This window comes from Scyliorhinus torazame, chromosome 17, assembly GCF_047496885.1.
Source record: "Scyliorhinus torazame isolate Kashiwa2021f chromosome 17, sScyTor2.1, whole genome shotgun sequence".
NCBI classification, from domain to species: domain Eukaryota; kingdom Metazoa; phylum Chordata; class Chondrichthyes; order Carcharhiniformes; family Scyliorhinidae; genus Scyliorhinus; species Scyliorhinus torazame.
The window spans coordinates 33,495,488-33,521,748 of NC_092723.1; the positions used below are offsets into that span (position 1 = coordinate 33,495,488).

At 50.9% G+C, this 26,261-nt stretch overlaps 1 protein-coding gene across 1 annotated transcript in view; it reads left to right on the forward strand.

Annotated features, from left to right (window-relative positions):
* elapor1 (endosome-lysosome associated apoptosis and autophagy regulator 1) overlaps window positions 1–26,261 on the forward strand; it is a 217,408-nt gene that overhangs the window by 106,173 nt on the left and 84,974 nt on the right. The window contains exons 6-8 of the mRNA XM_072480299.1: window positions 16,933–17,038; window positions 21,803–21,952; window positions 26,053–26,141. Of these exons, the coding sequence (XP_072336400.1) occupies window positions 16,933–17,038; window positions 21,803–21,952; window positions 26,053–26,141 (345 nt within the window). The remainder of the gene's footprint in view (window positions 1–16,932; window positions 17,039–21,802; window positions 21,953–26,052; window positions 26,142–26,261) is intronic.

The window sequence follows — 26,261 nt, forward strand, 5'->3', positions numbered from 1 at the left end:
AAGACCACCCCTCACACACACACTTGCGCTCAACGTACATGACACCCCCGCACACTTTGGACAGAGCACAAAGGCAGCTTCGGTAGGTGTAACATTGACTTTAATAACCAAAGGAGTTCATGCATGTGCCCTAGCGCCTAAAACTCATCTGTGCCCTGCACCCGTGCCAACTTACTCAGTGTCTAATTGTTTAGCCTTACGGGCCCTTTGACTACGTCTACGTGGTTCCCCAGACGGTACAGCAGAACTGGAGGTGGACTCCTGTGATTCCTGCCCTCTGACACTGGATCCCTTTGGCGGCCGTTTCCTGGGGCGTCCTGGCCTAGATGGGCCAGGCTGCGGCCCGGGCGACTGGGATGGCGAGCTGCCAGCCTGTCCTGCCCGTTGCCCACCCGATGCACCTGGGACGGAAGGGGGGGAGTCCGAGGTGTCGCGGTGTACCGGGACCTCCCCTACAGAGGGAGCCGGGACGGACCACACCACCTCCTCCTCCCTCGGGGTGCCCGATGGCCCCCAGGCCTCTACATGGGTGGGGGATGCGAACGGACTGGCCATCCGACGCGCCCCCGACATCTGGCGCTGCCAGTCCTGGAGGCCCGTGCTGGTATCGACAGGGGTCTGCAGGTTTGCAGCCATGGAGCCCAGGGGGTTGTCGAACCCTGTCTGCGACAGTGCGACGCCAGCTCGCACATGGCCACTGGCGCCGATGCCCTCAGCGATGGCCTGCTGAGACTGGGCCATGGCCTGCAGAGACTGGGCCATGGCCTGCTGAGACTGGGCCATGGCCTGCTGAGACTGGGCTATGGCGTTGAGCGCCTCTGCCATCTGGCGCTGGCACTGGCTCATGGCCTCCTGTGAGAGGGCAGCCATTTCCTGGGCCACAGACGCCGCCTGCACGGAAGGCCCCAGGCCTCGCAAACCGTTCCCCATGTCTGACACCGTCGCACCCATTGCCTCCACCGCGGACGCCACCCGTGCGGTGTCAGCCTGGGTGGCACGCATGACCGGGACCACTCCCAGCTCCTGGACGCGGGTGGACTCCTCCACCTGCGACCGCAGCCGCCGCAAGCCACCCGTCACCCTATTCGCTCGTCTCCGTGTCGGTGGTTGCATCGGATCTATGTGTGGGTGTGGTAACTGCAGGAACCCGGGATCCATCTGGGCGGCAGATGTTCGCTTGGCCTGGGCTGCCCTCCGACCGCCCGGTCCCTCTGCTGCTCCTACCTCCACCTGCTGTACCGGGACGGCTGTGTTGTGCGCACCAGTGAGTGTACCAGACGCCTCATCACTAAAGTGCCCAACCGTGGTGAGTGTTTCTGCGATGGTGGAGGGTGTTGGTGACAGCAGTGGCGTTGTGTCGTGCTCTTCGTCCCACTCTGAGTCCATGGCACTTTGGGGTGGGGGTTCGTCTCCACCCATCCACTCTGAGTCACTGTCCGGTATTTCGTCTTCCCGGGTAGGGGTGTCCTGGGTAGTGGTGTCCCGGGTAGTGCTGTCCCGGGTAGTGCTGTCCCGGGTAGTGCTGTCCCGGGTAGTGGTGTCCCGGGTAGTGGTGTCCCGGGTAGGGGTGTCCCGGGTAGGGGTGTCCTGGGTAGTGGTGTCCTGGATAGTGGTGTCCTGGATAGTGGTGTCCTGGGTAGTGGTGTCCTGGCTCGGATGTGACGGGGGCCTGTGGCTGCCCCCCTCATCGCTGGGTGGTCGCTCCCGCACGTGACGGGGGTGTCGTCTCCCTGTTGCTCCAGGTCTCTCCGTCTCCCGTGGTCTCCGAGGGGCATCCTGCGGGCGTCGCATGCTGGAGGGTTCGGGTCTCTCCGTCTCCCGTGGTCTCCGAGGGGCATCCTGCGGGCGTCGCATGCTGGAGGGTTCGGGTCTCTCCGGCTCCCGTGGTCTCCAAGGGGCATCCTGCGGGCGTCGCATGCTGGAGGGTGCGGGTCTCTCCGTCTCCCGTGGTCTCCGAGGGGCATCCTGCGGGCGGTCTGCATCTGCGGGGATGGGTGCCTGGACGTTTGGTCCTGCGATACACAATGCAGCATGCATGGTTAGACATCAGGCAGTGATCAGGTGATACGGGAGAGGGGGATATAGGGGAGGGGGGATATGGGGACGGGCTGTTGGTGGCTCACTTGCTCGTGGGGCCCCGACCTCTGCATCAGCAACCTCCCGGTCCTCAGGTCCGCCAGCCAGTTCCAGGGCCCTTTCCTCGTGTACGGTCAGTGGCCTCTCATCAGCGGGCCCTCCTCCAGTCCTCACATGCTCCCTATTGTTGTGTGCGCGCTTCTCCTGGGGGGGGGGGTGGTGGCAGGGGTAAAAGGCAACAGTGTTAGGCAGGTATATGAATGCACGCCATCGGTTGCGCGTGCATTGCAGAGGTTAAGGTTAGGGCTGGATTCACTTGGGGATATGGGGGATATGGGGGAGGTGGGATATGGGGGAGGGGGGATATGGGGAGGGGGGGATATGGGGAATATGGGGGATATGGGGGAAGGGGGGAATATGGGGGATATGGGGAGGGGGGATATGGGGGAGGGGGGAATATGGGGGATATGGGGGAGGGGGGATATGGGGGATATGGGGGAGGGGGGATATGGGGGATATGGGGGAGGGGGGATATGTGGGAGGGGGGATATGGGGGAGGGGGGGATATGGGGAATATGGGGGAGGGGGGATATGGGGGATATGGGGGAGGGGGGATATGGGGGATATGGGGGAGGGGGGATATGGGGGAGGGGGGATATGGGGGATATGGGGGAGGGGGGATATGGGGGAGGGGGGAATATGGGGGAGGGGGGATATGGGGGATATGGGGGATATGGGGGAGGGGGGATATGGGGGAGGGGGATATGGGGGATATGGGGGAGGGGGGATATGTGGGAGGGGGGGATATGGGGAGGGGGGATATGGGGGATATGGGGGAGGGGGGGATATGGGGGAGGGGGGGATATGGGGGAGGGGGGGATTTGGGGGAGAGGGGATATGGGGGATATGGGGGACGCTCACCCTGCCTGCTCTGACGAGGTCGTTCACCTTCTTGTGGCACTGGGTGTCTGTCCGTGGTGTTAGGGCCACAGCGGTGACGGCCTCTGCCACCTCCCTCCACAGACGCCGGCTGTGGCGTGGGGCAACTCTGCGGCCGTGCCCGGGATACAGGGCGTCCCTCCTCTGCTCCACCGCATCCAGGAGCGCCTCCACATCGCGTGACTCGAACCTCGGGGCTGAGCGACGGCCAGCCATCAAGTCGGGTGTTGCGGTCGGCTGTTCCGGTCGGGTGGGGGGGAGCTGCGCGGCCTTATGAGCCGTCACGCCGTGCAGCGCGTATGACGCTGCACGGCGTGAACCACTGCGCAAGCGCGGATCCCGTTACGTCGCTGCTAGCCCATTTCGGGCCGCAGACTATCGGCCCATTTTTATGACGTGACGCAAGTGGGATTTGCGCCGTTTTGTGCGCCGATCGGCGGAGTTTCCGCCGATAACGGAGAATTTCGCCCCAGGTTCCCATGCCCCTGCTGCATTAGTTTAAACCCCCCCCCAAAGAACCACCATGGGGGGGCTACCCTGCTATTTCTGCAGCCAGTCCCAACACCCCCAGCAGCACTGCCCGGCCCGTAACGTGAACTGCAGCAGCTGCAGCAGAAAAGGACATTTCACCAAAGTTTGCCTGGCCAGGTCCAAGAACTCTAACTCACAGGCTCGATCCTCAGACTCACAGGCCCGCAGACCCCGCAGTGTGGCAGCATGTCTGCCGACTCCGCCCCCTGTAGACGCGTCATCAGCCTAGTGCTATCCGTGGGGGCAGTCATCTTCCAGCCCTCACAGCACATGCGACTCACGGGAGCCCCAATCTTGGCCATCCTCTCCCACGCGGCTGGCCACGTGCGATCCCTGGGGGCCGCCATCTTGGATGCCATCTTCCTCACCGTCCGCCACGCTCGACCAACAGGGTTCACCATCTTGGCCGCCATCTGCTACGCCGCTCGACGCATATGATTAACAAGGGCAGCCATCGCAGAACCGCCCCAGCACCTCCGACCACTCTGGCTACCCGCAACTCAACGCGGTCACCCTGGACCAGTCGCGACCCAAGCACCTCCGGAGTTCCATGATGACCGTCCGGGTAAACGGGCACGAGACGCCTTGCCTTTTCGACTCCGGGAGCACAGAGAGCTTCATTCACCCGGACATGGTAAGACGCTGCTCGCTCCCAATTTTCCCGGCGCACCAATCCATCTCCCTCGCCTCTGGGTGGCACTCGGTGCAAATCCGAGGGTGCACTACCGCAACCCTAGCAATACAGGGCGCCGAGTACGCCAATTTTAAATTATATGTGCTCCCAGACCTCTGCGCTCCTCTCCTATTGGGACTAGATTTCCAATGCAACCTCAGGAGCCTTACCCTGAAGTTCGGGGGGCCCCTACCCCCACTCACCATATGCAGCCTCGCGACCCTAAAAGTCGACCCTCCCCCACTCTTCGCAAACCTCACCGCCGACTGCAAACCAATCGCCACCAGAAGCAAGCGGTATAGCATACAGGACAGGACTTTTATCAGGCCGAGGTCCAGCGACTCTTGCGGGAGGGAGTCATTGAGGCCAGCAATAGCCCCTGGAGAGCTCAGGTAGTGGTCGTCAAGACCGGGGAAAAGAACCGGATGGTTGTAGATTACAGCCAAACCATAAACCGGTACACGCAACTCGCTGCGTACCCGCTTCCCCGGATTGCAGACATGGTAAACCAGATTGCACACTACCGGGTGTTCTCCACGGTGGAACTGACGTCTGCATACCACCAGCTCCCAATCCGCCCGGAGGACCGCCACTATACGGCTTTTGAGGCAGACGGCCGCCTTTTACACTTCCTCCGGGTCCCCTTTTGCGTCACGAACGGGGTTTCGGTGTTCCAAAGAACAATGGACCGAATGGTGGACCGGAACGGGCTGCAGGCCACATTTCCGTACTTGGACAATGTCACCATCTGCGGCCATGATCAGCAGGACCACGACGCCAACCTCCACAGATTTCTCCAAACCGCCCAAACCCTGAACCTCACGTACAACAAGGAGAAATGCGTTTTCTGCACAGCCAGACTGGCCATCCTCGGCTACGTCATGGAAAACTGTGTTCTAGGGCCCGACCCTGACCGTATGCGCCCCCTCCTGCAACTCCCCCTCCCCCACTGCTCCAAGGCCCTGAAGAGGTGCCTCGGGTTCTTTTCATTTTATGCCCAGTGGGTCCCCAACTATGCGGACAAAGCCCACCCACTAATCAAGGCCACCATCTTCCCACTGGCGACTGAGGCCTGCCAGGCCTTCAGCTGTATCAAGGCGGACATCACCAAAGTCACGATGCACGAGGTGGACGAGTCCGCCCCCTTCCAGGTGGAGAGCGACGCCTTAGAGGTCGCTCTCGCTGCTACCCTCAATCAAGCAGGCAGACCGATAGCGTTTCTTTCGCGCACCCTCACCACCTCCGAAATTTGGCACTCCTCAGTCAAAAAAGAGGCCCAAGCCATTGTGGAAGCCGTACGGCACTGGAGGCACTACCTCGCTGGTAGGAGGTTTACCCTCGTCACCGACCAACGATCGGTAGCCTTCATGTTCGATAATACGCAGCGGGGCAAAATCAAGAACGATCAGATCGTGAGGTGGAGGATCGAACTCGCGACCTCTAATTACGATATCGTATTCCGTCCTGGGAAGCTCAACGAGCCCCCAGATGCCCTGTTCCGCGGCACATGCGCCAGTGCGCAAGATGACCGACAAGGGGCTATCCATGATGACCTCTGCCACCCGGGGGTCACCCGGCTTATCCACTATATCAAGGTCCACAACCTGCCCTACTCCACCGAGGAGGTCAGAGCTTTAACGAGGGACAGCCAAATCTGTGCGGAGTGTAAACCGCACTTCTATCGACCAGATAAGGTCCACTTGGTGAAGGCATCCCGGCGCTTTGAGCGCCTCAGTATCGATTTCAAAGGGCCCCTCCCCTCCAATAACCGCAATACATATTTCCTCAACATTATTGATGAGTTCTCCCACTTCCCCTTTGCAACCCCTTGCCCCTCCATGACCACGTCCACCGTCGTTAAAGCCCTACATAGTGTCTTCACCCTGTTTGGTTTCCCCAATTATGTCCACAGTGACCGGGGCTCGTCGTTCATGAGTGACGAACTGAGTTAGTACTTGCTCAGTAAGGGCATCGCCTTGAGCAGGACTACCAGTTATAACCCCAGGGGAAACGGGCAGGTGGAGAGGGAGAACGCGACGGTCTGGAAGACCGTCCTACTGACCCTGCGGTCCAGGAATCTCCCAGTTTCTCACTGGCAGGAGGTCCTCTCCGATGCTCTCCACTCTATTAGGTCCCTACTTTGCATGGCCACAAACGAGACTCCTCATGACCGCCTATTTGTTTTCCCTAGGAGATCCACCTCAGAGGCCTTGCTTCTGTCCTTGCTGAAGACACCGGGGCCAGTCCTACTCAGAAAACACGTCTGGAGCCATAAGTCCGATCCTCTGGTAGAGAGGATCCAGCTCCTACACTCCAATCCCCAGTAGGCTTATATCGAACACCCCGATGGCCGACAGGATACGGTCTCCCTCTGGGACCTGCCACCCTCCGGTTCCACCCCCCCCCCCCACCATATCCCACCCAACCAAACATGACCAGCGCCTCTGTCCCTATATGGCACCCGCGCCCCTTCCCGCCCGCCATCCCCCCCTTCACCGATCCACAGGAATGAAGCTCCAGAAGAGACGCTCCCGGAGTTCACGTCTGTATCCGCACCCGCGCCCTCACTACCGATGCCAGCACGGACGAGCTCAACACCCGGGCCAGCAACAACGCAAGAGCTTCGACGATCACAGCGCACAATCCGTGCGCCGGACCGGCTGAACTTATGAACCCGTCACCCCCGCCGGACTTCATTTTTTTTAACAGGGGGTGAATGTGGTGAATGTATTATGCCACAATCCACCATTGTATTTGTATCTGTGCTGTTGCCCTTGTATTTGTATCTGTGCTATGCTGTTGCCCTTGTGGACTCCTCTTATGGGCCATTGTATGGCATTATCGATAGGGGAACATGTTGGGGCCTGTATGGGCTCCGCCCATAGCTCCTCTCCTTGAAGGGAGGTATAAAGAGCAGTCAACCTGTAGGTGGTTCTCAGCATTGAATCAGTCGCAGGCAGGCACTGTTCTAAGTTGATTAAAGCCACAGTTTACTTCTACTCCCATCGCGAGTGAATTGATGGTCGCATCACCCTCTACTTTCTATTGCCAACCAAGCAATTTTATACTTTGCAAGGATTTATTGCAGTTTCCATTTTAAATGTGAGCAGCTGTTATTTTAAGTGCTGCTGTTCTGTCAAGTCTCCTATTCCTGGAATCAGTGAGTTTCTTCCGCCTGAGTCAATTTGCACAGAGGGAATGATAATAAGTTAACGATAAATTGCAGCAATCAACTCTGTGGGCAAAGTTTGCAGTACATGAGCAAATGGCAAATGCACTGAATCACCAGAACATGTATCCTGTTACCATGGTTCCCATTTAGCATTCTGTTTATGCATGTTGTTCAAAGATTTCTGTGGCTGGATTCTCCGCAGCCCGACGCTGAAATCGCGGCCGGCGGTGGGGCAGAGAATCCAGTTTGCCAGCGTAATCAGGCCCGGTGCCAGTTCGGCAATTCTCTGGGTAGCGAGAATCCTCCACTCCCGACCGGCTGAGTTAACGACGGCGTGGAACTAACCACCTATTGCCGGTCGCGATACTCGCGTGGCGGTTGCGGACTCAGTCCGCGGCTGCCCTGGTCGGGGGCGAGCGGATCATAGACCAGGGGCGCCTTAAAGGCGGCCGGGGATTTAGTGTGCGGGGCTTGAGGCTCGGGCGCGCGCCCGATCGGGGGGTCTCTTTCTTTGGTCTGGCTCCGAGATCCGAGTCCGCCAAGGAGCACGGCGCGGCCGCTGGAGGCCTCTAACCCGGAAATGCGGGGCCCGTATCTGCAGCAAAAGCTGCAAGATTCACTCCGGGTCCCTGCTAGCCCCCTGCAGGGCTGGGAATTTGTTTAACTATTTTGCAAGAATTTCAGGAGTAAAACTCCACCATTTTTATGCCGGCATGGGGACATCGTCTCCAGAATGGAGAATTCAGCCCCTGGTCTTTTTCACTTTGAAAACTGTTGTGTGGGTAATTTTGCGAAGAAGCATAGGAATAGGGGAAATCCATTTTACCCCTCGAGCCATTTAATGAGATCATGGCCTAATTACATATACCTGCCTTTGGCCCATATCCCTTATTATATTTGTTTAACAAAAATCTATCTGTCTCTGATCTAAAATTAACAACTGAATCTAGCTTCAACAGCTGTTTGTGGGAGAGAGTTCCAAACCTCAAACGTCCCTTTTGGGCTGAATTCACCCGCCCTGCCCACCGCAAGAACGCCACGGGCGAGTCGCGTGCAATAGAGAACTCCATGACCTCGGGCGCAATTCTCCGGTCGCCAGGTGGATGTAGATGGAGAATCCCACTCTTTGAGTGAAGATGTGCTTCCCAACATCTCTCCTGAAAGGTCTGGCACAAATGTTTAGACTATGCCCCTTGTTTTAGAATCTTCAACCAGTGGAAATACTTTATCTTTATCGACTCTGTCATTCCCTGTTAATATTTTGGATACTTCGATCAGATCACCCCTTAACCTTCTAAATTCTAGCAAAAACAAGCTTAATTGTATAATTTCTCCTCTTAACTTAACTCCTGTAGTCCAGGTATCATTTTTGTAAACCTACGTTCCATTCCCTCCAAGGCCAAACTGTACTTCCTAAGGGAGGAGTATAGATGGTGGGTGGGAATCTCCCATCGGGCGCTAAGTGTTGATGCCGGGGTAAAAACAGGAGTGCTTTACTCCGGAGTCAACAGTCCTTCCGGCGCCCTATTCTCCGGTCCACAGGGGGCCAGCATGGCTCTGGAGTGGCCCACATCGCTCCAGCTGCGGACTCGGCGTCAACAGGGTGCCGCGGTGGCACTGGCGCCAACGCGCACATGTGGAGTGGCTTTCTTCTCCGCTCCGGCCCCGACGCCAAATGGCGTAGGGCTACAGGAACCTGCGCGGAAGAAAGGAGGCCCCCAGCCTGAGAGGCCGGCTGGCCAATCGGTGGACCCCAATCATGGGCCAGGCCACAACGGAGGCCCCCTGCACAGGCCGTCCCCGGACCCTACAACGCCGAGGTCCCGCCTGCTCAGAGCATGTTAGAACGGCACCGGCGGGACTCAGGTTTTTTGTTAAGGCCGCTCGGCCCATCCAAGCCAGAGAATCGAGCAGGGGTCTGCGTAGGGCGGCCCCCGACCGGCGCCGCGCTGACCATACCGGTGCCAATGCCGCTGATGGAGCGACGTGGCGCGATTCGCACGGCGCTCCGGGGATTCTCCGACCCCGCGGGGGGTCGGGGATTTCCGCCCGGTAAGTATCAAGCTGTGAAGGTGCAGCGTTTTTTTTAATTGTAGGGGGAATGTGCCGAGATTTCTCCCATGTAGCTGCCAAATTCCTCCCATCTGCTTCAAAAAATAATAAGGTATGACTAAACATCGTACCTTGTTTTTCTTGCCTCACTGGAGATTGAAGCTTAAATAAGTCTCCAAACCAGTCTGGATTAATGGGTTTAAAACACAAAAGGAAGTTTCAGATACAGCAGCTACTCACATTGACTGCGTTCTTCATTTTGAGCTGAGTACAAAGCAAGCAGGCTATTGCTGTTGAAAAGTTCTTTATCAAAGGTTTGTTTTCAACCCTAGTCTGTGTCCATTGAGACTGCTCAGTGCTCACTGGCAAAATCAATGAATCCTAATGCATGTTAAATGGCGCAAGTTGGATGGCAATATATATGTATTTAAAATAAATTTAGAGTACCCAATTTAGCGTGGCTAATCCACCTAGCCTGCACATCTTTGGGTTGTGAGGGCGAAACCCACGCAAACACAGGGAGAATGTGCAAACCCCACACGGACAGTGACCCAGAGCTGGGATCGAACCTGGGACCTCAGGACCGTGAGGCAGCAGGGCTAACCCACTGCGCCACCGTGCTGCCCTAGAATGGCAATATTTACGGTATTAAAAGTAAATGTTTTATTATCTTTTGGAAAAACTGCCAACACAGGAAATATATAACATGATGCACATAAGTTAATTCTCTATTTCTATTTTGCAAATTTATTTTCCACTTTTTATAGTCATGGGCCCTTTTACAATTTGTCAGCTGGGGAGGGCTGACTTATATTACAGGTAACGCTTATAAGTTAATCACACGAAGCTACATGAGAATAGTTCAGGGTGAAAGCGTTTTCATTTCTAAGTCTTCACTTACCAACCACAATGATACAGCTCGGGTAAGAAACGGGAATGGGAGAACGTCCGGTGGCGGCCATGGAGTGAGCGGTCGCACATTTGGTGGCTGCCGCCCAAGGTGGTTTTTCCGGTCCTTTCTCCGTCTGAAGGGCGAAGTTTTGGATGGAAAGAGGTACAGGAGTAACTGGAGAAGGTGTAACTACTCTGGTGTAGCTGGTGGATGGATCCTCGAACTTGGAGTGTGTCGAGAAGAAAGGAGCTGTTGGAGATGGAGCGTCTTCGTGTTGCGCCACAGGTAGAGATGGCAGAGGGCAAAGGACCTGTTCTGCTTGCCCAGTGGTCAAGAGAGCAGTTGGTGGAATGTCTCATGCTAAGTTCAGCCAGCAGAGGAAGGAGGCCCTGGCAGACCTGGCCAAAGTGGTGGAGCCGGTCAAAGCAGTGATCGAGAGAGTGGAGCAGAGGCTGGAATCCGAGGACTGGGCGATCCAGAAAGTGGAGGAGGCGGTGGGGAAGCACTAGGAACAGTTGGCCTCATTGGTGGTCGAGGTGGGGATGATGTGGGAGACCCATAAGAGGCTGAAGGAGAAGGTGGAGGATCTGGCGAACCGCTCCAGAAGGCAACATCTGAGGATTGTGCGGATGCTCGAAGGTGCGGAGGCTGGCACATATATGGCCAAAATGTTGGAGCAGTTGATGGGGAGTGGACCTCTGACTGGCCACTGGAAGTCGACCGAGCGCACAGAGCGCTGATGTGGAGGCCGCAAGTGGGTGAACCACCAAGGGCAATGGTGGTGTGGTTGCACCACCCTCTGGATAAAGAGAAGATTCTTCGATGGGCAAGGCAGACGAGGAAGTGCACCTGGGAAAGTGTGGGTGTATCAAGATCTGGGTGCAGAGCTGGCGAAGAGGAAGGCTGGGTTTAATCATGTAAAGGCCACCCTCTTCTCGAAAGTCTGGGTGGCTTTTCAGAATCATGAATATTATTTTGGCACGCCTGAGGGAGGCAATGGAAGTCATGGGGGACAATAGACTGGCAGGAGAAGAAGGACATTGAACTCTGGAGATGCGTGACCACTGACCAGGTGGAGTGGGAATATCAGTGGGAGGTGCTGGGGGGGGGGTTCAGGCTTGGACAGGGGTTTGTGGACTGGCTCCAGTTGCTGTACAAGGCACCGGTCGCAAGTGTGCGGACAAACCGGGAGAGTTCGGGATATTTTGGGTGGTATCGCGGGACGAGGTAGGGTGCCTGCTCTCCCCATTGCCTTTTGTCTTGGCTATAGAGCCATTGACAATGGCGCTTAGAGTGTCGAGGGATTAGAAAGAGATGGTGTGGGGCGTCGTCAAGCTCAGGGTTTCGCTGTATGTGGACGACCTGCTGTTCTACATTTCGGACCCATTGGGGGTCCGATGCATTGGGGGCATTATGGGGATTTTGGAGGACTTTGGCCGGTTCTCTGGTACAAATTGAACCTGCGAAAGAGCGATTGAGGCTACAGGGCAGGAGAGGAGGTTGGGGAGTTGCCGTTCAGGGTAGTGGGGGGAGTTTTAGATGCCTGGGCATTCAGGTGATGCGGAGTTGGGCGCAGTTGCACAAGTTAAATTTGACTCAGCTGGTGGAGCAGATGAAAGGGGATTTCAAGAGGTGGGATGTGCTGCCACTGTCGCTGGTGGGTGGGGTGCAGACAGTAAAGATGATGGTGCTGCCAAGGTTCCTGTTCATATTTCAGAACATCCCGATCTTTGTCCTGAAGTCGTTCTTCAAAAAGGCTAACGGGCTGATCTCTGGGTTTGTATGGACGGAGTGGTGGGGGGGGGTGCTGCTGGCGTTGCCGAATATAATGAACTACTACATCGCCATGGTTAGGAAATGGGTAGCGGTGGAGCGGTCGACATGGGGGTGGAGGAACCAATTTCCTGTAGGATACGAGCTTAAAGCATTATTAACAGTGCCTCTGCCGTTCTTGCTGGCCGGCTACTCAGTGAGCCCAGTGGTAGTGTCAGCCTTACAGGTGTGGGGGCAATGGAGGTAGCATTTGGGACTGGAGGGCACCTAGGTGTGGGCACTGGTCAATGATAATCCTAGGTTTGCACCGGGGGGGGGGGGGGGGGGTTGTGCTGAGTGGGAGGTTCCGGGGGGGGGGTCCGGCAGGCAGGGATTAACTGATTTGGTGGCCTCTTTGTAGGGGGCAGTTTTGTGAAATTGGAGGACCTGGAGGAAGAGTATGAGCTGCCCAGGGGGAACGGCTCCAGGTACCTGCAGGTTCAGGATTTTGTGAGGAGAGAATGGTACCGTCTTTTCCAGGGTTACCGCCCTTGGGGTTGAACAACAATGTGCTGTCGAAGGAGGAGATAGAGGAGGGGAAGGTGTCCGAGGGCAGCAAGGAGCCGATGGATTGGGAAGGGGTCCCAGTGGAGGATATAAAGCGGAAGTGAGAGGAGGAGCTGGGTGGGGAGGTGGAGGTCGGGACGTGGGCTGAGGCCCTGCAGAGGGTGAATGCTAAGCCTCCGCCAGTTTAATGTGCTTCACAGCGCACATATGACGGTAATGCAGATGAGTAGGTTTTTTGAGGGGGTAGAGGATAGATGTGACAGATGTGTGGGGAGTCCTGCAAATCACCTCCACATGTTCTGCGCATGTCGAAGCTAAAGGAATTCTGCCAGGGGTTTGCGGATGTAATGTCCGAGGTATTGGGGGTAAAGGTGACCCCGAGTCCAGAGGTAGCGATATTTGGGTTGTTGGAAGATCTGGGAGTCCAGGGGGAGAGAGAGGCTCTGCTTTGGCCTTTGCCTCTCTGATAGCCCAGAGACGGAGATGGACTCATAGCTGCCAAAAGCAGGGATGTGGTTGAGTGACCTAGCAGAATTCCTGAGGCTGGAGAAGGTCAAGTTCGTCCTGAGGGGGTCTGTTGATGGGTTCGCTCAGAGATGGAAGCCGTTCATTGGTTTATTAAGGACGATTGAGGAGTCAGCAAAATGGGGAAGGTGGAAGGGAGGGTAAGGGGGTTAAAATGGGGAAGACAGGGCGGGAGGAGGGGGCGACATTAGGGACCGGGGGTGTGAGTGGATGTTGGTCATTTATAATTTTGCTTCTGCTTCGTTTTGTTTTTTCTGAAAATGCATGAATAAGGGACGTTATTCTCCGACCCCCCGCCGGGTTGGAGAATGGCCGGTGGCCGCCGTGAATCCCGCCCCCGCCCCTGCCGAAGTCTCCGGTACCGGAGATTGGGCGGGGGCGGGAATCAGGCCGCGCCGGTTGGCGGGACCCCCGCTCAATTCTCCGGCCCAGATGGGCCGAAGTCCCGCCCAGAAATTGCCTGTCCCGCCGGCGTAAATCAAAGCTGGTATTTACCGGCGGGACCAGGCGGCGTGGGCGGGCACTGGGGTCCTGGTGGGGGGCGCGGGCGATCTGATCCCGGGGGGTGCCCCCACGGTGGCCTGGCCCGCAATCGGGGCCCACCGATCCGCGGGCGGGCCTGTGCCGTGGGAGCACTCTTTCCCTTCCGCCTCCGCCACGGCCTCCACCATGGCGGAGGCGGAAGTGACTCTCCCCACTGCGCATGCGCGGGAAACTTTCAGCGGCCACTGACGCTCCCGCACATGCGCCGGGAAACTGTCAGCGGCCGCTGACGCTCCCGCGCATGCGCCGCATTTCCGCGCCAGCTGGCGGGGCAACAAACGCCATTTCCGCCAGCTAGCGGGGCGGAAATCCCTCCGGCGCCGGCCTAGCCCCTCAATGTTGGGGCTCGGCCCCCAAAGATGCGGAGCATTCCGGACCTTTGGGCCGGCGCGATGCCCGTCTGATTGGCGCCGTTTTTGGCGCCAGTCGGCGGACATCGCGCCGTTGGGGGAGAATTTCGCCCAAGATATTAAAAAAACAAGAAATGGGAAAAGGAGATACTCCATGTCTCTGGATCAAAACTGTAAAATATTCACCTTTCATAGCATTAAAGATTAGTGGGAGACTAGAGGACTGGGAAATCTTTCGGGGGCCAACAGAAAGCTACTAAAAAAGCTATAAAGAAGAGTAAGATAGATTATGAGAGTAAACTTGCTCAGAATATAAAAACAGATAGTAAAAGTTTCTACAAATATATAAAACAAAAAAGAGTGGCTAAGGTAAATATTGGTCCTTCAGAGGATGAAAAGGGAGATTTAATAATGGGAGATGAGGAAATGGTTGAGGAACTGAACGGGTTTTTTGGGTTGGTCTTCACAGTGGAAGACACAAATAACATGCCAGTGACTGATAGAAATGAGGCTATGACAGGTGAGGTCCTTGAGATGATTGTTATCACGAAGGAGGTAGTGATGGGCAAGCTGATGGGGCTAAAGGTAGACAGGTCTCCTGGCCCTGATGGAATGCATCCCAGAGTGCTAAAAGAGATGGCTAGGGAAATTGCAAATGCACTAGTGATAATTTATCAAAATTCACTAGACTCTGGGGTGGTCCCGGCGGATTGGAAATTAGCAAACATGACACCACTGTTTAACAAAGGAGGTAGGCAGGAAGCGGGTAAATATAGGCCAGTGATCTTAACTTCGGTAATAGGGAAGATGCTGGAATCTATCATCAAGGAAGAAATAGCGAGGCATCTGGATGGAAATTGTCCCATTGGGCAGACGCAGCATGTGTTCATAAAGGGCAGGTCGTGCCTAACTAATTTAGTGGACTTTTTTGAGGACATTACCAGTGCGGTAGATAACGGGGAGCCAATGCATGTGGTATATCTGGATTTCCAGAAAGCCTTTGACAAGGTGCCACACAAAAGGTTGCAGCATAAGATAAAGATGCATGGCATTAAGTGTAAAGTAGTAGCATGGATAGAAGATTGGTTAATTAATAGAAAGCAAAGAGTGGGGATTAATGGGTGTTTCTCTGGTTGGCAATCAGGAGCTTGTGTTGTCCCTCAGGGATCAGTGTTGTGCCCACAATTGTTCACAATTTACATAGATTATTTGGAGTTGGGGACCAAGGGCAATGTGTCCAAGTTTGCAGACGACACTAATATGAGTGGTAAAGCAAAAAGTACAGAGGATACTGGAAGTCTGCAGAGGGATTTGGATAGATTAAGTGAATGGACTAGGGGCTGGCAGATGGAATACAATATTGACAAATGTGAGGTTATCCATTTTGGTAGGAATAACAACAAAAGGGATTATTATTTAAATGATAAAATATTAAAACATGCTGCTGTGCAGAGAGACCCGGGTGTGCTAGTGCATGAGTCGCAAAAAGTTGGTTTACAGCTGCAACAGGTGATTAAGAAGGTAAATTGAATTTTGTCCTTCATTGCTAGAGGGATGGAGTTTAAGACTAGGGAGGTTATGCTGCAATTGTATAAGGTGTTAGTGAGGCCACACCTGGAGTATTGTGTTCAGTTTTGGTCTCCTTACCTGAGAAAGGACGTACTGGCGCTGGACGGTGTGCAGAGGAGATTCACTCGGTTAATCCCAGAGCTGAAGGGGATGGATTACGAGGAGAGGTTGAGTAGACTGGGACTGTACTCGTTGGAATTTAGAAGGATGAGGGGGGATCTTATAGAAACATATAAAATTATGAAGGGAATAGATAGGATAGATGCGGGCAGGTTGTTTCCACTGGCGGGTGAAAGCGGTAGATTTAGGACTTTAGGAGGAACTTCTTCACCCAAAGGATTGTGAATCTATGGAATTCCTTGCCCAGTGAAGCAGTTGAGGCTCCTCATTAAATGTTTTTACGATAAAGATAGATAGTTTTTTGAAGAATAAAGGGATTAAGGGTTATGGTGTTCGGGCCGGAAAGTGGAGCTGAGTCCACAAAAGATCAGCCATGATCTCATTGAATGGTGGAGCAGGATCGAGGGGCCAGATGGCCTACTCCTGTTCCTAGTTCTTATGTTCTTATGTTCTTATTAGGCGACTCATCTTTTGGGGATTTTAAATACACATTGAGTCAAAAGGATAGCCAAATTATTGCATTTTTAAAGAAGAGCAAATGTTTTACAATTTTTATTTACACATGTTGAAACCCAACACATTTAGGCACCTTATGGCCTGATATCCCATCCCCCTTTTCCCCACTGCACATCCATGGATGACAGTGGCAATGATGTTAGGCTGCTCTCCAACAGTTATGACCCCCTTTCACATTTTAAACGTGTCACCTTCAGAACACTTTTGCGCACAAAATGTAGTTATTGGGTGGGATATTACAGCCATGCACGCCCAGCGACTGAAAATCCCCGCCGAGCTCTATGCTCCTTTACATGGTCCCTGTCCCGTCCCTGGCGATCTAGCGGCAGGCCTGGCCGAAAAATCCAGCCCATTGAATGATTAACGTCATAATTTCTTTTGAAACTTCACTCCTTTTGCTGATTGTTATTGTTATGAAACTTCTTTCTGCCCCCATGCCTGGTTGGCCTTGACATCTTCTGCAAGTTTGGCATTGGTACAAAGTCATAATTACTTCACTGCAAATGGTATAACTGTAAGTGGTACTATAGATACCTCTTCAGTCACAGTATCCATGGTATTGATATCTAATCCCTACAAATCTTGTCCTTTCTGTTTTCAAAATAATGTGCTGGAGCTCTTTCCAGATTAGGTAACGTGCTCTTTTTCTTATAAGGTACAACTGAATCGTGGCAATAATGTCTTGTACTGGCGGACAACAGGGTTTTCAATGGGTACGAAAGTGCTGAAGCCTGCTCTCATCAGAAACATTCTTATCACAGGTACATTGAAAGCTAGACTGAAGAAATGAAATAGCCTATTTAACTGTAAATGTTTCATGATGCAAACAATTTCCTGATGCCGATTGCTATGTGGTTCTGTGAGAAAATTCATGAATTATTGTCATCTGGGAGGGAAACGGATGGAAGCAATACAGCAGAAAGCAATCTGACTTGCTTCAAGTGGCTTGTTCTGTTTACCTGACAACCTCTTGATTGTATTTAATTGTCTATCTCTTGGTAAGCTATTAATATGTAGTTTCATACAAATTGGGCGGAATAATGCCTTGGCTATGAACAAGAAACGCGCAATCTTCAATTGAATTGAATCAACTCTAGAATTGGAACCAAGAAAATGAAATGAGCCTGATAGTTCTGATTAGAAACCCCACTAGTTCACCAATGCCCTTCAGGTGAGTGAAGGACTTTTCCTTCCAGACGGCCTGTATCCCAAGCTTTGGGATTAAATTTGATTTTGATATGTGGTTCAGAATGGGTGGTACACACCTCACCCTATTTTCCTTTGCTTTGAGGTCAATGGGAAGGGCAATGTAATGGGCTGTGTAAAGGACAGCTAATCTGTTATTTTCCATTGTGTACCCTCATCGAAGCAGACGTTTACCTCCGATCTGGTTAATGCTAACAAAGAGATTTTCCTTGCTGTGCCGATCACCTGCGCACCACAAAAATTGGACGACTGGGCAGATTGGAGTGTGCATCTAGAAAGGAATCCCTCTGATTTTCCAATATTTGTTACAGCTAAACGGTCCAGGGTGCCTTTGTACAGTTCCTTTTTGTTGCTTTCTACAGTAGTTGTGCGAGTCTCTTTGTTGTCAACAGCACTTGAATCTCAATTGTCACCACCAACTTCACAGAGTAACAGGCGACAGGTAATATAGATGGCCTCACCAGTGTTTCCCACCTCCTAAGGATAATTTTATTTTAAAAGGAGACAAATAAAGCATTAGAAATACGAAGGTGCTTTAGTGATTGGAGAGGTCATTGACGTTTGTATGCAATGGATGCTCATCTTTTTAACTCTGTTCGTGAGTGTGATCAAGCTCCTACAGATAATCTGACATGACATTATGTGGTTGTGTTGTGTGGGTTTACTGATGCAGATCATACCTTTTAATCTAATAATGAACTGTCTCAAAGAGCTTTTTGTAAAGACAGTTATTGTGCACTGATCCCTCATACCATATTTCAGTGGTTCAGAATCTTAATCTCCAGTCACTGGAGCTTTGTTCTGTATGAATCCAAATATGGTGCCCATTTCCCATAAACAACATGGTCATCATTGAATGACCCAGGTTCTCATTAAAAGCCCTGCATCACAGGTGTTTTTGACTAGCAGGAAGGGACTGTACATGGAATTGTTGCAGTATTACCAGGTCACCCTGCTGCTTACACAGAATAACAGATTACTGAAGTGAACAGACTTTGTGGTGTGTCTAAAAATGATAGGGAGAGGATTAGATGACTTAGATGGAAAATATCCCATGAGACCTAAAATCCTCCCTGGTTTGAAAGGTTTTCAAAGTGTTTTTATTGACCCTCTTAACAGATAGTTCTGATATTTCGTGTTATGATGGTGAAATGTGGCATTTGCCTGTAGCAAGTTTTGAAATTTCTGATTGACGAAGTAGAATTTTGTTGAAATGCCAATATGTTACTTTTGATTGGTACTACCAATCGCCATTTTTGTGTGTTTGGTGATGCACGTGCCCAGTCACTTTGTATTCTTTCACATGGGGAAATCATTGGTGTCACTCTGAATAGGTTCAACCTAAGATCTTTTTTTTAAATGCAAATGCTGATTATTTCCTGCACCATTTCAGTTGAGGCAATTTTGTGTTATTGGTAATAACATGAATCTTTTTGCAGCCTCTCAATTGAGGTGGACTAGAACCTCATTAAGCAAAGCTAAATTAATGTGATAAATGAGGGGTGGGATTCTCCATCCCGCAGCCCCGTTTTCCGGCGTGGCACGCCACTGCTGGCAGCGGGATTCTCCATGGCAGCAGGCCAATGGGGTTTCCCATTGTGGCACCCCCACGCCGTCGGGAAACCCGCGAACGTGGGTGCACTGCCGGGGAGGCGGAGGATCCCGTCGACAGAGAATTCCGCTGGAGAGTTATGAGTATTAAATATGTACAACCACAAGCCACTCCCAGTTTTAGCTTTCCTATACTGGAATATTCTTTTCCTACATAATAGTTAAATAATTACCATCTATTTTTAAATACAGCACAGTACATGCATTATTGAGACTAAAACTTACTTTAAAATTAATGCAACATGGTTTTCCCCTTCAATGTTTTGTAAGACCCTTTGGAACATATTCACGTACTTTGATCCTCAAACTAATTGGCCTTATGAAACTTTGCACATTAGGAAGAAAATAAGTTATAGAATCCCTGCAGCGCAGAAGGAGGCGATAAGGCCCATCGTGTCTGCACCGACCCTCTGAAAGAGCATTCCACCCAAGCTCACTCACCCACCCAATAACTCGTTAACCTAACCTACACATCTTTGGACACTAAGGGACAATTTAGCATGGACGATCCACTTTTGGACTGGGAGGAAACTGGAGCACCCGGAGGAAACCCATGCAGACACGGCGAGAATGAACAGTCACCAAAGGCCGGAATTGAACCCCGTCCATGGCACTGTGAGGCGATAGTGCTAACCACTGTGCCAGTGTGCTGCCCAAATAATAAATATTGCAGTCACATCACAGTTCAGCCACATTATCATCATTTGTTTGAGTTTTAGATACAGTGGCATTTCAAGAGATACAGATTCACCCCTCAGTTGATTTTTCTTCTTTTTACTATCTTATTTTCCTTCAGTCCCACCATTAAGAACCCCACCTACTCCCACCAGCCTTTCTGTCTCAAGGCAGTGGTTTATACTAGAAAATGATTCCACGGATGGCTTTAGACTTTTGGAACTTAATCCAAAAGGCCATTCTTCACATGTGAGGCAAGATGTTATGAACTATGGTGCCATCATAGCTGAAACTGATTCTGTCCTTCCAAAAGCAATCAAAGATCAGTGATCTGTAGGAGAAAGCCTGCCTTTCATTTTGAAGGGAAAAAAGAAAACAGTTGTAGCTGCTGTACACCATCAGTGGCTGAGGTTGACCAACGTGGCAATGACCAAGGATCAGAGCAGGGAAGTTACTGCCTTTTGTTTTCCAACTTATCATGTACAAAATTGTGTATTTACTCATTAAACTAAAGTAACTTAAATAAGTATTGGACAAGTCTTTCATCTGGCTCAATGGCTGGTCTGTTTATGGAATATATTTGTTCAGAGCAATTTTAACCCATCAACATTATTGACAGGGGTCAGCAGAAAATTCAGCCGCTGAGTAAACGTGCATGTTAGATTAGCTCAGTTGGTAACAATCTTGTTTCTGCATCAAAAAGTAGTGGTTGGAGCCCAGACTGAGTGCACCACCCAGTTCCGGGATCGGCAACCTTAACAACAGGAAAAGACATTTTCTAAATATCACCAAAAAATGCAATGCCTTAAAGCCCCAATGCTCAAATGTCAATAAATATTAAAACTGGACAGAGGCGCATTTCAATAAGGTTTTAAAGCTTTTTACAAAAATGTTGTTGATTGAAATTTTAAAATACAAAATCATTTAATTACCATCAAAATGGGTTTGATCAATAAAGGTCAGTGCCACACATGAGTTCTTAATGAGCTGCATGCAGTTCTGGAGCTGTAGGTCGCAGGCCCCTGGTCCAGGCTGATACTCCAGTGTGTTATTGTTAGAGGTGCTCAACTTGGGCTAAAATATTTACCTAAATTGCATTCTGCCCATTTTGATAGTTGAGATATGGTTGTCGTGTTAAGCACAGTAAGATAACAGGGGCTGCAACTGGATGCAGCTTTACCTGAGAGATACTCCACACCTTGAAGTTAGTTCAATATGATTTATTGAACCTGTCACACAGTTAGTTCAATCCTCTGTGAGTTCGACTCTCTGCTAATGTAGTGTGATTAATCTGTCTGACTGAACCAGACTAGCTCTTAGCCACATGCTGTAGGAGTTATATGATATGTACATCCTGACTCACACTGTAGATGTCACCAGTGGAAAGAGGTGGAGTGTGAGTGCCTCATGCCTTTTATAGTGGGAAACCACCCCCAAGTGTTCAGCCTGCTGATTGGTTATGTCCTGTTCTCTGTATTCATTAGCTGCCTGTTTGTATCTCATTATGTGCATGTCTGCATATCATGTCAATGGCAGAGATCCCATAACAAGTGTCAAAGAATAGCAAAAAGTTGCCTTAATGTCCCGCATAACAGTACTCTCTCAACCAATATGTGAAACAGATTGACTAGTTATTTATTAGATTGCTGTGTATGCGATGTTGCAACAGTAGAATAATTGTCCTATTTGACTCTATTGGATTTCCAAAGTATTTATGTAAAGCACTTCAAAATAGGTTGATGAGAAGAACGCAATATAAATTCAAGCATATTATTGTAGCAAAGGCTTTTGAAATTGGGAACATAAATTGGATGCAGTTAGCACCAATTAAATTTGCTAAGTTACAGTTGAAAGCACATTGTGCAAAAGGAGATCGTGATTATGCTTTGTGTTCAGGCTCATTTCTGCACTGAAGTGAAAATTAGCCAATGAAATTTATGTTACTCTGTTGTTGAAGCCAAAACAAATAGACATCTTGCTTAATTAATCAGCCAACTTTTATCATCCGTTCTCTGACTTTGTTTGTTGTTAAGGAGTGGCCTACACGTCGGAATGCTTTCCCTGTAGACCAGGTACATTCAATGCAAAACCTGGATCCTCCCATTGTGACTTATGTCCAAGAAACACCTATTCTCCAAGAGGCGCGACTTCATGCCAAAAATGTGATAAAGATCAATATTCAGGTAACGTAATACTGAAGTAGCCGGAGAACTCATTATTAATTGTACCATATGCTCATCGCACTGATATATTACTTGGCACCACTATCATGTGACCAATAGCAAAGGAAGCCAATTTTTCTGCAAAGATAATAATGCACAGGCCCATATAGAAACTTGCACAAAGGTGGATCAGGCGAGAAAAGCTGTGGCAGATGCTTTTTCTCACCTGATTTAACAGCACTCTGCAATTTCAAAGTGCTAGCGAGGATCACAAAGCCAGCTGGGGGGCAGGGCCTAAGTACGTCAGCAAAACCGGGATTCTGAGATTGGGATGCCTTCAAAGTTACATTCAAAGGGAAGGACCCGATGGAGTGTGGATCATATAGACCCATCTCATTGTAAAGGTCTTGGCCAAGCTGTTGGTGAGACGGTTGCATGGGTGTGTGCCGATGGTCCTCCGAGGATCAGACGGGTTCGTGAAGGAGAGGCAGCTCTCCAGTAATATCAGGAGGTTGTTAAATGTGGTGGTGACCTCCTCAGAGGGGCAGGAGCTGCAGTTGATCGTGTTGATGGACGTGGAAAAGGCCTTTGACCAAGTAGACTGGCAATACCTGTCTGAGATTCTTGGGAGGTTTGGTTTGGGCCAGAATTTCTGCCGTGGGTGCAGCTACTGTATGCATCCCCCAGGGCAAGAGGACAACTGAGATGCATTCAGGATATTTTGGGCTGCATAGCAGGACGAGAAAGGGGTGTCCGCTTTTGCCTTTTCTGTTTGCGCTGGTGATTGAGCCCCTGGCGATAGCTTTGTGTGCTTCCACTGAGTGGCAGGGGATTGCGAGTGGAGGTAGGGAGCACAAGGTGTCATTGTATGCCGATAATTTATTGCTGTTTGTGGCAAACCCACTGGAGTGTATGGGGAGGATTATAGACCTGTTGGGAAAATTTGGGGCCTTTTTAGGGTACAAATTGAATGTCGGGAAAAGTGAGGTATTCTGGCAAATGCTTCGGTGCAGAGGACAGATCTGGGAACCTTGCCGTTTAAGGTGGCGTGGGTTAGATTCTGCATGACTGGGCCACTATACACAAAGGGAACATGACGGGCTTGGTAGAGGAGGTTAGAAGATGCAGGTGATGAAAATGAGTGCACTGCCAAGATTTCTGTTTATCTTCCAGTCCCTCCCAATCTTTCTCCTAAAGGCCTTCTTCCGGAGGGTGGACAAGTTGATATCGGAGTTTGTTTGGGCAGGTAGGGCGCAGAGGGTTAGTAGGGCCCTGTTGCAAAAGCGGAGGTGGGATGCGAGACTGGCGCTCCTAAATTTGCTGCATTATTACTGGGCGCCGATTGCCGAAAAGAGGCAATGATGGGGGGGGGTCGGGGAGGACTTGTGTAAGGACCCCTGGTGATGGTCTGTTGCCGTTCTCCCCAGGGAAGTGTACAAGTAGACTGGTGGTGAAACCATCAATAAAAATTTGGAATCAGCTGAGTAGGTACTTGAAATTAGGGTACATGTCAGTGCTGGTGGATTGGATGTATAGGAAATGGCGTGAGGAAAGGATAGCGCGGGATAGAGACCTGTTTGTGGAAGGTACGTTTGCGGGTTTGGAGGAATTGTGGGAGAAGTTTGAGTTACCATGGGGGTGTCAGTTTAGGTATTGGCAGGTACGGGATTTTGCACCGAAGGAACTGCCCTCATTTCCCCAGGTTTCAGAGTACACGCTACTAGAGAGCTTGTTGCTCCTGGATGGGGGGTGGACGGCGGTGAACAGAAGGATTGGAGGTGTATATGGATGTTTGGGAGAGAAGGGTCAAGTGGAAATAGGAGGAGGAGTTGGGGATGGAGCTAGTGTGGGGAGTTTGGAGTGAACTAATGCTCTGGGTCAACTCAACCTCCTCCTGCGTAAGTATGAGCCTTCATCCTTGCGGTGCATAGGCCACATATGACTCGGGCCCCGGATGAGTGGGTTCTTCCTGGGAGTAGCAGAGGTGTGGGAGGGGGCTGGCAAACTATGTCCATATGTTTTGGGGATGTGCAAAATTAGACAGCTTCTGGGAGTCGGTGTTTGAGAATCTGTCTGGGATTATAGGGGTTAAGATGGCTCCGGACCCTATGGTGGCGATCTTTGTGGTGTTGGTGGTGCCGGGAATGCAGGAGGAGAAGGAGGCCAAGGTCATGTCCTTCGCCTCTGATTGCCTGGTGAAGGATTCTGTTAAATTGGAGGTCGGCTGCACCACCGGGTGGCGTGGCGCGGTTGGGGGACTTACATGAGTTTCTCAGGTTGTAGAAAATCAAGTTTGCCCTCAGCGGGATCAGAGGAAGGGTTTGTTGTATAGTGCGGGCTGTTTCTGTCCATGTGTGAGGAGTTATTTGTCATGCGGTGGGCGTGGGGGGGTTGGGGATTAAAAAGAGGGGGAAATGAACAAACTGTTTGTACAATATTTTGTTGCTATGTGGATGTTTTTTGAGTGCGTTTGGAATAAAATATATATATTTTTATTTTTTAAAGTTACATTCTTCTCATGGAAATCAGGATACCCCGCCCCACCCCCTCCTCAGCATCGGGCTTCCCCCACCCTTACCACAACACCCACATTGGCAGCCCCTCCCCCGCCCCTTGCAGGCCTGGGGCTTCCCTCCCACAGCACATAAGGGGAACCCTTCCCCCTCCTCAGAGGAGGGATACTCCCCCGTACCAATGCCAGGTTGGCACTGCCCCTTCATGTGCACCCTTGGCACTCCCTGCCTTGGCACTGCCAGGGGGAAGTGCCAGGGTGGAATACCCAGCCTTGTCCCTCAAACTCCAGGGCCTACAGGCAGCTCCATGTCCCCAGTGTGGTCAGCACGATTGGTTTTCGTGCCGGTGGGAGGGAAGGATACGTTGCGGGCATCAAGCCTCTTAATTATGTTAAAATACATTCAAATATATGGAAATAAGCTTTACACCCTCACTATGCATGAATCTGATTAGCGGGGGGGTGGGGGGCGGGGGGGTTCGGGGGCAGGGTAGCAGGGGTGGGAGGGGGGCAGGGAAGAGTGGGGGCCGGGGAAGATCTCAAAATGAGATGCTGACGTCACAAATCTCATTTTTGGCCGCTTGTGAGATTTGGCGGCCAATTGTGATTTGCGCCATCGCCTAACTACATCGGGCGCATTATCTAGAATTGTTCTCTCCAATGGAGGAGTTGGTCCATTTATTTTAAATAGGCTAATGTCTCTGTTAAAATGGCAAATTGAGAAATTTCACACAACCACACTGTAAGCATCAATCTAATGTCCCACAACTAAATATCAGGGCTTTGGGCCTTTATCCATTTGATGTGAAACTAGAAAAATTAAGGATTTTAAATCATATGACAAGGAGATTATCCATCGAATGCCTTTATTTCCTTATGCCATATACCATTTTGGGGATTGCAAAAGAGGTCAACCTAGGTTTTTCCATCTTTCTCCTTTTTATTTCATGAATGCTCCTTATATCCACTTCTTTTCCTGGATATGCGTAGCTTTTCTGGAGCACTATTTAGTGGGAACAAAATGTGTCAGAAAACTTAATCCAAGTGGACCTTCTTCATTTAGAAGCCCTGATAGTGAAAGCTGGCAAGTCACTTAACAATAGGAGCTCATCACAGCCACTCCGGCCTTTTCCTTGTCGGACATACACACAAGCCTCATGCAATCTCTATCAAAAGTACTTACTTCCCTCACTGGAAGGTCAATAGTCTAGTTGCTTGACATCCTGAGCCATAGTTCTTTGAATTCGGCAGCAGTTTCTTTGTGAAACTGTCCCCTTTATTACAGTAAGGCAGCCACATTAGCCCAGTAGGCAGAAAATGAATGGTTGCCTCAGCTGTGACGCCTTGCGGTTTCTTGGCAACATTTCATTCCCATGTGGTGCATGAGCCAGTGCTCCTGCTGATAATGTTCTAAATTTAAACCCAAAGGTGTGAGGAATAAAATAGTTCAAAATTATCTGTGTATTCATTTGCTCACTTCTCAAGTATATTTATACTAAAGGGTAGTTTAAGTTCTATTTGCTTCATTTGATTTGTCAAGATGGGAGCTATATCATTACATAAGTTTTGATTCCACGGCATTTATCTATTTGCTTCTTTCTTAATTCAGAGCCCGGTTCAAGATCATGCAAACCACAACCTCCATGCTCAGAGAAGGACTACTTCTCTACTCATACACCATGCGATTTTGAAGGAAAGGTAATTCTCTTACAATCTGTGGTATTAAACTGACCTTGTAATCTTTTATTCAAAGTTGGACCACATCGAGTAACCCTGCATAAGTGCAGCAACTTACTTAGGTATACGCACTTTTAAAAG